This window comes from Balaenoptera musculus, chromosome 10 (genome assembly GCF_009873245.2).
Source record: "Balaenoptera musculus isolate JJ_BM4_2016_0621 chromosome 10, mBalMus1.pri.v3, whole genome shotgun sequence".
Taxonomy (NCBI): domain Eukaryota; kingdom Metazoa; phylum Chordata; class Mammalia; order Artiodactyla; family Balaenopteridae; genus Balaenoptera; species Balaenoptera musculus.
Window position 1 is genome coordinate 3,048,047 of NC_045794.1, and position 12,415 is coordinate 3,060,461.

General features: G+C 56.7%; 1 protein-coding gene across 2 annotated transcripts; it reads right to left on the reverse strand.

The window, feature by feature from the left end:
- Positions 1-98: 98 nt before the first annotated feature.
- On the reverse strand, positions 99-8,615 carry NRIP2 (nuclear receptor interacting protein 2). Of its 2 annotated transcripts, none has more exons than XM_036866541.1 (6): positions 8,049-8,615; positions 4,592-4,747; positions 3,298-3,380; positions 2,337-2,458; positions 2,064-2,116; positions 99-1,742 (listed from the first exon to the last, which is right to left on the reverse strand). In XM_036866541.1, exons 1-6 carry the CDS (start codon positions 8,235-8,237, stop codon positions 1,650-1,652), a joined length of 696 nt encoding a protein of 231 aa, XP_036722436.1. In that variant the 5' UTR covers positions 8,238-8,615; the 3' UTR covers positions 99-1,649. The 2 variants fall into 2 exon arrangements, with proteins under 2 accessions (XP_036722436.1, XP_036722437.1); XM_036866542.1 differs by having other exon boundaries at positions 4,592-4,744; positions 8,049-8,614.
- Positions 8,616-12,415: the final 3,800 nt, after the last annotated feature.

The window sequence follows — 12,415 nt, forward strand, 5'->3', positions numbered from 1 at the left end:
GGGAGTATATTGCTCACGTGTAGGGAAGGATTGTTTTGTTATACTTGTATGTGTCCGTGCACGTGTGTGTACTGAGTGCAATGTAGAATACACTTCCTGCTGAGTTGTGTTCAGAGGAGTTGGAAAGCCACTGCTGTCAGTTATAGTGACCCCAGCCAGAGGGGTCAGCCCGAGGGAATGTCCCCATTCACATTTCCTTCTGTAAGGGAACAAGGGCAGAGTGATCATTCAGCGTCTGAGAAGCAGAGGAGGACGCTAGCTAAGACAAACAGGTGTTTATTCAAATGGAGAAGCCACTGAGCTGAGGGCCTCCTTGGGCCTGGGTCTGCAATTGCAGAAGCGAAGGAGGCAGAAGGGAGGGGCACAGGGCGAGGCCCGGGAGGGCAGGGGTCAAGGAGCACGGCCAGAGGGGCCAGCGCACTCTCACACCTGTGCCAGTGAGCCCCTCTCCTCTTCTGGGTGCAGAGGACTCAGCTGAGAAAGGTATGGCCAGGGGTCCCGGCAGATCCTGGTTCTGCTCTGATCTAATCTACTCCAGGCTCAGGGTTTTGATTCCGACCCGAGTGTCCTAGTCCCCTGGTCGGGTTAGTTATACTGCTGTCTTCCTCTTCCCCTAATCCAACATATGAGAGACTCAAACAAGCCAGAAAGGCACCCGGGGGCCTGGCCCTTTGAGGTTTGGGCTCTTCACAGGGAAGGTAGCAAAGCCTCCTTGTGTCTTTGCTGGACTCAGGGCCGGGGGGGGGTTGGGGGGTGGGTAGTCACTGATGCCAGAAAAGACCAGCTCTAGCTCAGGAGGCCAGAGATGAGGGGTGGGAAGAAGGTCTAATGAAGTGGATAGTTCTAGAAATAAGGAATATTGGTCAGGTTAAGTCTGGGTCCTGGCAACGCCACCATTCTGCCTGCCTTGGGGGGCAGTTCCCCACAGGGCTCTCCACACATGCCCAGTGGGTGAAGAAGCAGGTGGAGGGTACGTATCTGGAGTAAATAGTAGAGGTTTACCCAACGTTTGCGCAGGGCATCAAATAATAACTGGCTTCAGACGTTTGCAGCCCCAGAAGAGGCAGTGATGAAGGAACCCCCGGCCCTCGTGGGCCAGGCATTCCTCTACTGTTGTGGTGACCGTTTCTCTCCCGCTCAGCTGTGCGCAGATGAGAGAAGTGGACACAGCAGGGCCAGGGACCCAGGCCGGGGAGGGGGGCGGGCTAGTTGTGAGGCGAGCCACGCGGAGTCAAGGCCTCGACGGTGTTCGGGGTGGACGGGGCAGGCAGGGGCAAGCAGCAGCAGGCGGCAGCCCTGGACTCGGGCCACCCCCGCTGTGCCAGGGGCCCAACCAGGACCCCGCTCTGCTCATGTCCTTTTCTGCAGTCCTGATTGAGCTCCGCTCTTCTTGGGACGGGGGGGATGAGAGAGGACGGGGAAACCAGAACCCTGAGATCGCGGGCCCTCCAGGGAACACTCCTCCCGGGGGATGGGGCAGGTGCTGAGAAGCAGAGGAGTGTGGCCGACTGGGAAATGGGACAGTGGGGTCAGGGTGGTGACAAGAGGGACAGACCCAGCTGTCCCAGCTACCTGGCTCTAGTCATGCCCCATCATGGCTCTTCCCCTCAGGCAAGGAGCTTCCCCCTGGGGACCATCGGGGGCAGTGGTCACTGGCCCGGCTCTTGGTGCAGAGGCAGGAAGGGCAGCTCAGGGAAGGGGGCTTTCAGCCGCAGCACGCGGTGCTCCAGGTCAATGCAGCACTGTGGGGTTGGGGGACGATGAGCTCACCTGGGCAGGTAACCCCTCTCCCAGCCACGCTGCTTTGTTCCCCTCCACCTTCCCCCAGCACCCTGCTCTTTTCTCCTCCCTGTTTCCATTCACCTGGACCGCTATCATGGAGGGACCCGGTTCTCCATATTTTTCACATATAAGGAACCTCTAAGGATCGAGGGTGAAATCCCACATCTCCAAGTCCTTCTCGCAGCCTGGCCCATGCTTCCACACCCGTGCCCCCTACCTCTTTTTCCCAGCCCGCGGGGTCAGGCCCTGGGTGTGGATGTCAGCACGAGCATCCCCCTTACCTTGAGAGACAGCAGAGTCTGCAGGCCAAGGCACAGTTCAGGACTCTCCACATCTGCGGGAACCATTTGAGAATGCTGCTGTCCTCCTGTCAGCACTCGCCCCTTCTCTGCTCCCCCCACCACCCCAGGCCAGAGAACCTTGGGGGTAATCAGAGCATCTTTGGGGGTACCTTGTCTGTGCTGGCAGGAGCTGAGAGGCTCTGCCTTCGCCCCGCCCAGGAGGGAGAGCTGCAAGAGCAGAGACGCGGGGATGCTGACGGAGAGGGGACTTACCTACCACCCGGGCCGAGCACGCCACGGTTGCCTGGCCCAGCTGTAGCTCCAGCGGCTCCACCTGGGCTGGGGGCCCAGGTGCCAGGTCCCCAGCTGGGGCTTTTAGGACCCTCTTCCCTAACCTGTGGTCGGGAAGCAAGGCTTAAGGCCACCACAGCCCCCCACCCCGGTAGTCCGCTAGTGTCCCTCCCCGCCACACTTTGGGTTCTCAGCCAACCCTGGACCCACGTGGGGTCTAAGTCCTGTCTTCTCTGCCAGAGCCCCCATCAACTCTTTTTAAAAAAGTAACAGCTTTATTGAGATATAGTTCATATACCATGAAAGTCACCCTTTTTCTTCTTTTTTCTTTTTTTTGGCCGTGCCACGCGGCTTATGGGATCTCAGTTCCTGGACCAGGGATTGAACCCAAGACACGGCAGTGAACACTCTGAATCCTAACCACTAGACCAGCAGGGGGAACTCCCAAAAGTCACCCTTTTTAAGTAGACAACAGAGGGACTTCCCTGGTGGCGCAGTGGTTAAGAATCCGCCTGCCAATGCAGGGGACACGGGTTCGAGCCCTGGGCCGGGAAGATCCCACATGCTGTGGAGCAACTAAGCCCGTGCGCCACAACTACTGAGCCTGCGCTCTAGAGCCCCCGAGCCACAACTACTGAGCCTGTGCACCACAACTACTGAAGCCCGTACACCCAGAGCCAGTGCTCCATAACATGAGAAGCCACCGCAATGAGAAGCCCGCGCACCACGACGAAGAGTAGCCCCCGCTCGCCGCAACTAGAGAAAGCCTGCGCGCAGCAACGAAGACCCAATGCAGCCAAAAATAAATAAATAAAATAAATTTATAAAAAGAATAAAAATAAAGGAGACAACAGAGTTCTGCAACCATCACTAATTTCAGAATATTTTCATCACCCTAAAAAGAAGCCCCCTCCCTACTCATTCTTTTGGGCCCCCGTCTTACCCCAGGCGGCTGAGGCATCCAGCAGAGATCTGATTGTAGTGGGTGCCCGTGTCCACGGCCACCTGAAGAACCTGGTCCTGGCACTGAGAAAGGGGGGAGGGGAGGGGACTCCGTGAGTCCCCACGGGGTAGGGGGGAGAAAGGGTTGGGACTGGCTCTGTCACCTTTCCCAGCCCCTGATGGGCCCCTTTCAGAAATGAGTGAAGGGCTGGGAATTCCCTGGCGGTCCAGTGGTTAGGACTCCACGCTGTCACTGACAAGGGCGCGGGTTCAATCCCTGGTCGGGGAACTGAAATCCCACAAGCCGCTCAGTGCGGCCTCCTGCCCACAAAAAGTGAGTTAAGGCTGTTTTTTATGGGACTCGTACAGTTGAGGCAGAACTGGGTCAGATACGGAATCAAGAAAGGAAGTAAAGCCGCAGGCGGTGAGAGCGTACTTTGGGGAGGATTCGACCGGAAGTGTAGGTCTGTGCCTGTGCTTGTTGAGAGTACTGCCGAGGGCCTCCCGTTAGAGGAATCTGGGGTGGGAGTGAGGAGGGATGGGGGGACCGCAGTACCTGGTTAGGAAATTAGATGTGGGGAACAGATTCGCCACCGCAGGCGAAGAAAGACAAGGTCGCTTCCTTTTAGATAAAAACAGACGTTTGGGTTTGCACTTGGATACCGCAAAACACATTGTTTTCTCCTTCCACACTGTTTGCTGAGGTCTGCTGTGCGTGGGCACGTGGAAGGGGCAGCAGGGGAGGCTGCTCCCCAGGATGCAGGGGAGTGGAGGGTCACCAGTGCAGCGAGAGTGTTAAGGCTGTGGGTTGTGAGTCTAGAGCCTTAGATGTTGAGCGGGAGGAAAGGCTCTTCCATAGGGAAAGTCAGGGGAGCTTTCCCCGACGCAGTGACAGCTGAGGCTGGAAGGATCGGAGAACGTGGACCTAGGATGACAGGCAGAGGAAGCACCGAGCAAAGACGGGCAGAAGGGAGGGGACGGCTCGGCGTTGGCGTTGGCTCCGGGGACGACAAGGCTGTGATCTGGAGCGCGTGAGCTTTCGCAGGAGGGCTGCGTTATCCACACGTGCGCACCGTTTGTGTGTGGAGCACACTCACGTTTCAAGATGATACTTTGCTCAGGGAAAGGGAGTCGTGCGCACCTCGGAAAGACGGGGCGGGGAGGGGCGGGGAGCAAAGGACATGGAGGATCCCAGCTTGTGGCCCAGCCTGGGGAGGGGGCTCCCGCATCCCTCCCTCACCACCGGGGCAGAAGGGAGAGTGGGTGAGGGGAGCAGGCCCAGGAGGGGGTCTCACCTTGCAGTTGACCAGAAGAGCCGGCCTTTCTGTCTTGCTGGTCCTCCTCCTGCTCTCCTGGCTGTGGATCGCGGCCTGCACCAAGGGATGCTCCCCCAGAGGCCGGCTCGGGTTCCCCTCCACCAGACGCCTCTGGATCACGTTGTGCGGTTGCTGCTTCCATCACAAAACGTGCAGATGCTCAGTTCCCTCACTTTACAAATCCCAGGCCGTTCTCCCCAGCCCCAGCCCCCCTCCGGAGTCTCCTGGGAGTAAGAAGGGGTGAGAGCTTCCCCAAGGATCCCAGCAGTCACATCATTATAGCAGACCTAGTCCCAGTATCAAATCATGCCGTTTTCCAGGACCCCAATGTATTGCTCAGTAATGGAGAGATGGGGACGGGGGGAGGGTCTCTCCTCGGTTAGATAGACAGGACATTTCAGGCACTCGTATGATGCTGGGGGGAAATTCTGTCTCAAGTCTACAACACATATTCTTGGGGACATTTTTTCTTTTTTTCTTCCTCTGACCTCATCCTTCTGTGGGATGCAGATCCCAGAGTTGATGGTGTGATGAAAAGAAGTCAAAGTAACAAGAACAAACAAAAAAGAAAAAAAAGCCCAAATCTAAACTAGGAAGCTGGGGGAGTTCCCTGGTGGCTCAGTGGTTAAGACTTGGTGCTCTCACTGCCGGGGCCCGGCTTCCATCCCTGGTCAGTGATCTAAGATGCTGCAAGCTGCGAGGCATGGCCAAACAAACAAGCAAACAAACGACCTAGGAAGCTGGGCGTCATCCTCACCGTCCTTCACCTGAAGCCACCCCGCCCCGTCCAGTCACTTCTAGATTCTGCCAGCTTCGCCTCCTGTATTTACGGTCCACCTCTCTTTCTGTTACTGCTTCGTTCACACCTCAGCACAGCTCTCCTGAGTCCCTGGGACGCCTCCCTAAGTCCATAAGAACGTGCCTCTCAAATCCACCTGCTCAAAGCCAGGGAGTCTCTGAAACCCTTGCTCCCCCAAGTGCCGTCCTCAGATCAGCAGCTTTACCATCACTAGAAAGCTCGCTAGAAGTGCAGAATCGTGACCTATTGAACTGGAACCTTGTTTTAACAAGATGCCCAGATGACCTGTGTGCACAGTAAAGTTTGGGAAGCACAAAGCAACATGTCAAACTAAGCCTGTCACTCCCCTGCCTAAAATCCATCAGAGCCCTCCCCTCCCCACCGTGCTTACCTGGGGGTGACAGCCCAGGTGACCCGGCCACTGCCTCATCTCCGCCCCCCACCCCCCGCTGTGCTCACCTGCCCCAGCGCCCCCTCTGGCGCTGCCCGGACCAGGCTGCCCTTCACCTCCATGCCTCTGCTCCTGCACACCCCTCCTTCTGAAACTCCTCTTCTCACCCTTCTCTAGACCAGACTGGGCCACTGGCTCAGGAACTCCTCTTTATCTGGAGAGAGGCTTTTATTTTAAGTCTGGGGTTCCAAGTGCATGCTGTAATTCATGCAGGCTTCGTTCACCTCCTCCAAGAAGCCCTGTCTGACCTCTTTGCGCTCTTCCCTCCACACACCAGGCGGGGGCAGCGTCCTGTCCCGTGGCCCCTTTGTCACACGTCTCAAAGCTGTTATCTGCCCTTGAGGTCAGGTCTGTATCTCAGTCCTCTTTGCAACACAGGGCTCAGCTCAGCATACAGTAGGCACTCCATAAATGCTCACCGAAGAATGACTGTGTCCCTCCAGGCTCCACACATGCTTCCCCACCTGCCCTCTCTCCTTGGGAGCCTGGGATTGTTTTTCTACCCTTGGCTTAATGAGGCCCTTGAGGCTGCTCCCGCCAACAGGCTGCCAGCAGGAGACCGAGCTCTGGGAAAAGGGCAGCAGCGAGCTCTGGGAGCAGCTGGGAAGGGCAGCTCTGTGGTTTCCAGCCCTCCTCCCACCTGTCCCACGAGGGATGCAGGCTCAGGCCCCCGAATGCTGTGTCTTCACTCCCAAAGCCATACAAGGTAACTGCTCCATGTCAGTCCGGGAGGTCCTGAGGGTAGAAGGCTGGACCTGCCACGCTGGGGCGGCAGTGTTAATAGAGCCTCTTCGCCTGGGCCGAACCGATGAGGGATGGGCCGCAGAGGGCAGAGGCTGTGATTTCCTAGCCACTGAGAGCCAAAGAACCTGCTTCCCTGCTCCATCTGTTTCTCAGCTGTGCTGGCTGTTTGCAAGGAGGTTCTCTGAATTGAAATCTCAGCCTGGTCACCTTTCCCCTTTGCGGGGCTGCTGGGCCGGGCTCCTGGAGGGTGAACATTTGTCTGGGAGGAATGTGGAAAGGTAGGGTTCTTTCAGGAAATGCAGTGAGGGGCTGCATCTGGCTCCAGGTTTCCGGGGAGAAGGGGCTGCCAGAGTGGCCTGGAAATGGCCTCATACACCTCAGGTTGCAGGAGTCCCTCCTCTCAGACTCCCTGCCCAGGAGATGAGAGAGGACAGGGTACCCCCAACCTTCCTACAGAAGCCCTCTTGTCCTCTGTGAGCCGGAGGCCAGAGCTATCGCATCTTCTCCGGACCTTGTGGGTCTTACTTTCTCTCTCAGGCTAAATGGAATAGTAAGAGTAGCTGGAGGGACAACAGCCTTTAGACAGAGCTCCCAATCATCCAGGCACTGTTCTAAGTCCTTTACAGGTATTAGCTCATGTAACTCTTACATCCCTGGGAGGTACATCCTGTTGATTTTATCCTCATGTAACACATGAAGAAACTGAGGCTCAGAGACATAAAGTGACTTGCCTGAGTTGCTAAGTGCCAGAGCCAGGATCTGAACCCAAGCATCCTGGCTCCGAGGAAGGCCACTCTCTCAGCCCCTCCCTCTGTCAGAGGGGAGTGAGTATATGCAGCTGTCCCCTGACTCACCCACCCCTCGGAGTCACTCCCCGACCCCGTTCCCTCAGGAGGCCACGCTGCTGCAGGGGGATGGAAGGAAAGGAGGCTGGAAGGGCCACTGCACCTGCAGGGAGCAAGGGGGCCCTCAGGAGCCCGGCGCCCAGGCAAAAGGCATGGGAAACCCTGGTGTTCTGGCGAAGATGGGGCGGGGCGCACCGAAGGTCCAGTCCCAGTGTGAGGGGACCCGTGGTTTAGGCAGAGGAGGGAATCGCGACCTTGAACCCGTCAGTCCTCCGGGCCCAGCGGTAAACGACTGCTCCAGGGACTCCCGGTCCCCACAAACCTCTGCTCTAACCAGTGCTCCTCTCTTCCCCCCAAGACAAGCCTGGGGCTCTTTGGGGAAGCTGAGCAATAGATAGCGTCCCCCAGAGCCACCAAGCCGTGGGAACACCCCAGTGAAGAGCCGGGAACGGTCAAGGTGAACCCACAAGTCAGGGCTGCCTCTCCCCTCCCCGTGGGCAGGGAGGGGCAGCTGGAGGCTGGGGTCTGCACCCTCCCGGCGGAGGAGAGAAGGGGCCCCGGCCCCCCGGGGGCGGGGAGGGGGCAGGGCAGCCTCACCCAGTCTTCGGAGGTGCCCAGCCTCTTGAGGCCGTCCAGGGGGAGCAGGTCGGCCGAGTCCTTGTGCAGGAACCGGGTGGCCTGTCTGCGCTGGCGCTGCCGGCTGCTGGCTCGGCCCCGCGGCTCTGCCTCAGGTCCCCTGTCCCCGGCATCTCCCTCCTCCCTCGGGGCGTCCGGCCGGACGCTCATGGCCCCCGCGGGCGGGCCGGGGGCTCCTGAGCGGCCTTGCCCTCCGTCCTCTCTGCTTCCTCGACCCGGCAGCTTTCTGCCTGCAGCTCTCCCGACCGGAGAGCCTCCGCGGAGGGAAGAAAAGAGGAAGTAAATAAATAACGTGCGGGAGCGGCGACGTCAGACACCAATTTCCAGAGCTTGCAGTAGAGGGAGCGGGGCTCCGGCTGGAAAAACCCAGCCCTGGAGGAGAGGGGGCGCTGGCAGGGCTGCAGCTGGTAGGCTCTGCAGCCTCGCCAGCTCCCGGGTCGTGGCCGGAGTGGGCGGCGGCGGGAGTGCGTGTGTGTGTGTGTGTGTGTGTGTGCGTGTGTGTGGCTGAGGGGGTGTATCTGTGCTGTAAACTGTCAAGGTGTCCGTGCCAGGTGGTTAGAGAGGGAGTGTGTGCCAGTGTGCGGAGGTGGCAGCCCGCGTGCTCGGGGCGTGCGCGGGATGCAGGGCGCGCATGCCTGCGCGTGTGCCTCCTGGGCTGCCCCGCCGTGCCCTCCACCTGGGGCTCTCCGCAGCCCCGGGGCTGGGATGCAGGCCAGCACTAGGTTCAGAACAGAGACGGCCAGCGTCACCGTGTCCCCGCTCCTCTCCTGCCTCTCAACAGGAGACCCCCCCCCCTTCCTGGGCCTCAACCTTTCAGCCTCCTTTGCTCCTTTACGCTGGGTTCTGGGTTCCAGGGCTGGCAAGAACAGCTCTGAATCTCCCGGCGATTAGGGCCCCAGCTTCCTCCTCTCCTTTATGTAAGGCTCATTGAGTCCTGGCTCTTTTTTAAAAAGTTATAATTCAAGCATGCAGAAAGTTATAAAGTTTTTTTTTTCCTCTTTTCATTAGAAAAGAAAAGAAAAAAAACTGCTACAAATATAATTGAAGCTCCTTGTGGGCCTCTCCTCCCCAGCTAACATCCCCTCCTGAATCTGGTATTTCTCACATCTTTTTTTTTTCTTTTTGGCCTCACCGCTTGGCTTGTGGGATTTCAGTTCCCCAGCCAGGGACGGACCCCGCACCCTCAGCAGTGAGAGTTCAGAGTCCTAACCACTGGACCACCAGGGAATTCCCTCATACCTCTCTTTATGCACATACATATGTGTGTATTCTATGCAGTGTGTCGTTTCGTTTTGCATGCCCCATTGTAGAGATTCTTCTGCAATTTGCTCTTTTTTGCTCAAGATTTTATTAGTGAGATTCACCCGTGAGCTACGCGTAGCTCTAGTTAATTCACTTTAACGCAGTATAGTAGTTCTCCAGTGAATACAACACACTTAGGAAATTTAGGTTATTTTTCATGCTTTGCTGTTACAGACAATGCTGCTGTGAACATTTCTGCACCCACCTCCTGGGGCACACGTGTAAGCATTCCTCTAGAGTGTATACCCAGGAGTGGGATTGCTGGGGCATCAGATATGCACCTTCTTCCTTTCAACGCAACTTGCCCTCCAAAGTGTTTGTACCAACGTGCGCTCCACCAGCAGCGTCCAGGGCTCCTCAGCTCCATGTCCTCGCCAACACTTGGTATCAGATTTTTATAGCCCTGGCACGTCTGCCATCAGATTTTTCTCTCCAGCCTTTCGTCTTCACCGTCATCAGCAGGCACTGGCCACGGTTCTGCTGACACGTGTTGGACACTCACAGGGTGAGTCCTGACCTGGGCCCTGCTCCCCGGGGCGCGGTCTGATCCAGGAGGCTCGGAGGCGCCTGCACATTCAGACAAGGCAGACGTCCACTGGCCTCCTGCGGACCACATGCCTTCTTGAGGCATTTTACAACCACTGCAATTGTATTATGATCCCCATTTACAGAAGAGGAAACTAGCTAAGTGTTAGGGGTTCAGTTGTGTTCCCCCCAAATTCATATGTTAACGTCCCAACCACCAGGACCTCAGAATGTGACCTTATTTGGAGATAGGGTCTTTACAGAGATAATCAAGGTAAGATGAAGTCATCAGGGTAGCCCTACTCCAGTATGACTGTGTCCCTATTAAAAGGGGAAATCTGGACCCAGAGAGAGATGCACGCAGGAAGAGTGGCATGTGAGCATGAAGGCTGAGGATAGGGCCGTGCATCTCAAGACAAGGAAGGTCAGAGGTCACCAGCAAGCCACCAGCAGCCGGGAGAGAGGCCTGGAACAGATCCTGCCTCACGGCCCTCAGAAGGAACCATTCCTGCCCACACCTTGATCTTGGGCTTCCAGCTTCTGGAACTGTGAGACAATACATTTGTCTTCTTTAAGCCGCCGAGGTTGTGGTGCTTTATTACAGCAGCCCCAGGAAGCGAATACACCAAGACTTGGAAAACTCGCCCCAGATTCAGGTATCGGGTGGCAGAGCTAGGCATCAAAGCCTCTGGTTCTGTCTCCCGAGTCCTGCTCAGTCTCCGTTATGCCGAAGCGAGAGCACGATGTAGACGGTAAACATGGACTGAACACCAAACACTAGTGTGATTTCACTTGCCGAGCTCAGCACCCCCTGATCCTGGCTTCCTTTAGAGTCAGTTTCAGTGGAATATTCCAGCTCCCTTCCACCCCTGTGCCTTGACACCTATTACCCGCATATTTGCCTGGGATAGAGGTCGAAGAGGACCCACTGCCATGTACTGGGTTCCCTGGTTGTTTCAGTAGGATTAACCACGTGCGTGGACCGATCAGCCAGTGCCCTGCGTACCAGGATGCCGGGCAGGCCCCATGCCGAAAGGCATCTCCTCCAGCCTTATTCTCAGCCAGCCATTCCTTAGGTTTGAAAAGTCTTCAAGATCTTCAAGAGTCCTTTATTAATGCACTCTCTGGAGGAGTGCCGCTGTCGGTGAACAAGAATGAGGCGACTCTTGGGCACTTAGCCACGTGGCCTCGGGCCGGGCTGACCACCTGGATGGGTGTCCCAGCACGTGGACCCCATCCCAGGGGAGAGCAGGTGCTCCTGTGGTGTAGAATAGGGTGAGCTTGGGGACAGCATCACCTCTTTTCCAGTGGGTTTGACAAGGCCGGGGAACCAGTCGTGCTCAGGAAATGCCATCCTCTGGAATGCAGCTGCAGAAGAGGCCCAGCTGGTCCCTGTGTCTGTGACTCAAACTAATATTGTCTCACTTGCTGTCTCATCATCCCACACACTCAGGGGTAAGGAGACTCTTGCTTTTTGTGTTCCTTGGCTTCTTCCTTTGTAAATCTGTGCTTTCCCCCACGTTGCGGGGAGTTCTTGCGTGGGGAATGTTCTGGCAATACAGAGCTCTGAGCTCTTCTTTCTCAGGATGCCGGGGAGTGTTTTGTGGCCCATTTATGTCCTCAGCTGGATTGTCTGTGTCTTTGCCAATAACTCACCTCTCTTCCTTCCCCTCATCATTTTCTAACCTAACCGATGTATAGTCCAACAAACCGATTCGTTCACGAGGAATAACTGCACTGAGCTCTAATCATGAGACGCAGGGAGAAAACTCCCCAGGACAGCATTCAGGAAGATTAAACCATCTGGATTCTTAGGAGGAGAAGGACTGGAGGTTTTCCTTTCCGAGACGCTTGGGAAATATCTGTAACTTTTCTCATTTACTTCATCTTGCGGTTCACATCGATGTTGAAGCGAATGGAACCAAACTCAGAAATTTTGTGAGAAAAAAATGGAAGTGTGAGATACGGCTCCCTCACTGCTTTGGTTCTCCTCTGAATTATAACACGTTTTCCTTTCACTCAGTCAAAAAATATTTTTGGAGCCCCTACTGTGTGTGTCAGGCACTGAGCGAGGCCCTGGGGGTACAGTGGGGAGTCGGATGGAGCCCCTGCCCCCATGGAGTTCACATCCAAAAGAGGAAGGCAGACTCTAGACCACTTATGATGTTGGGTAGTGCTGAGTGCTGGGGGACAGAGCAGGGGAGAGCAGTGGGGGTGGGGGACAGATGACATCGTGCAGGATGAGAACAAGGTGAGGGGGAGGGCCATGCTGGTACCTGGAGGAGATGCCGCGGACGGGGGCAAGATGGGCTAGCCTGGGCCTGGGCTGACGTTCCCACATTGCACCCCAGACGGGGTAGATCTCCATCCCCTCTGTCCGACCTGGCTCCCCCCCACCCCATGACCAGTCATTCACACCAGCAAGACGTGGAGAGAACAGAGCTCCTCACCCACCCAGGACGGAACCCTTTTCCTTGCTCTCCCGGACAGCGTTAACTCAC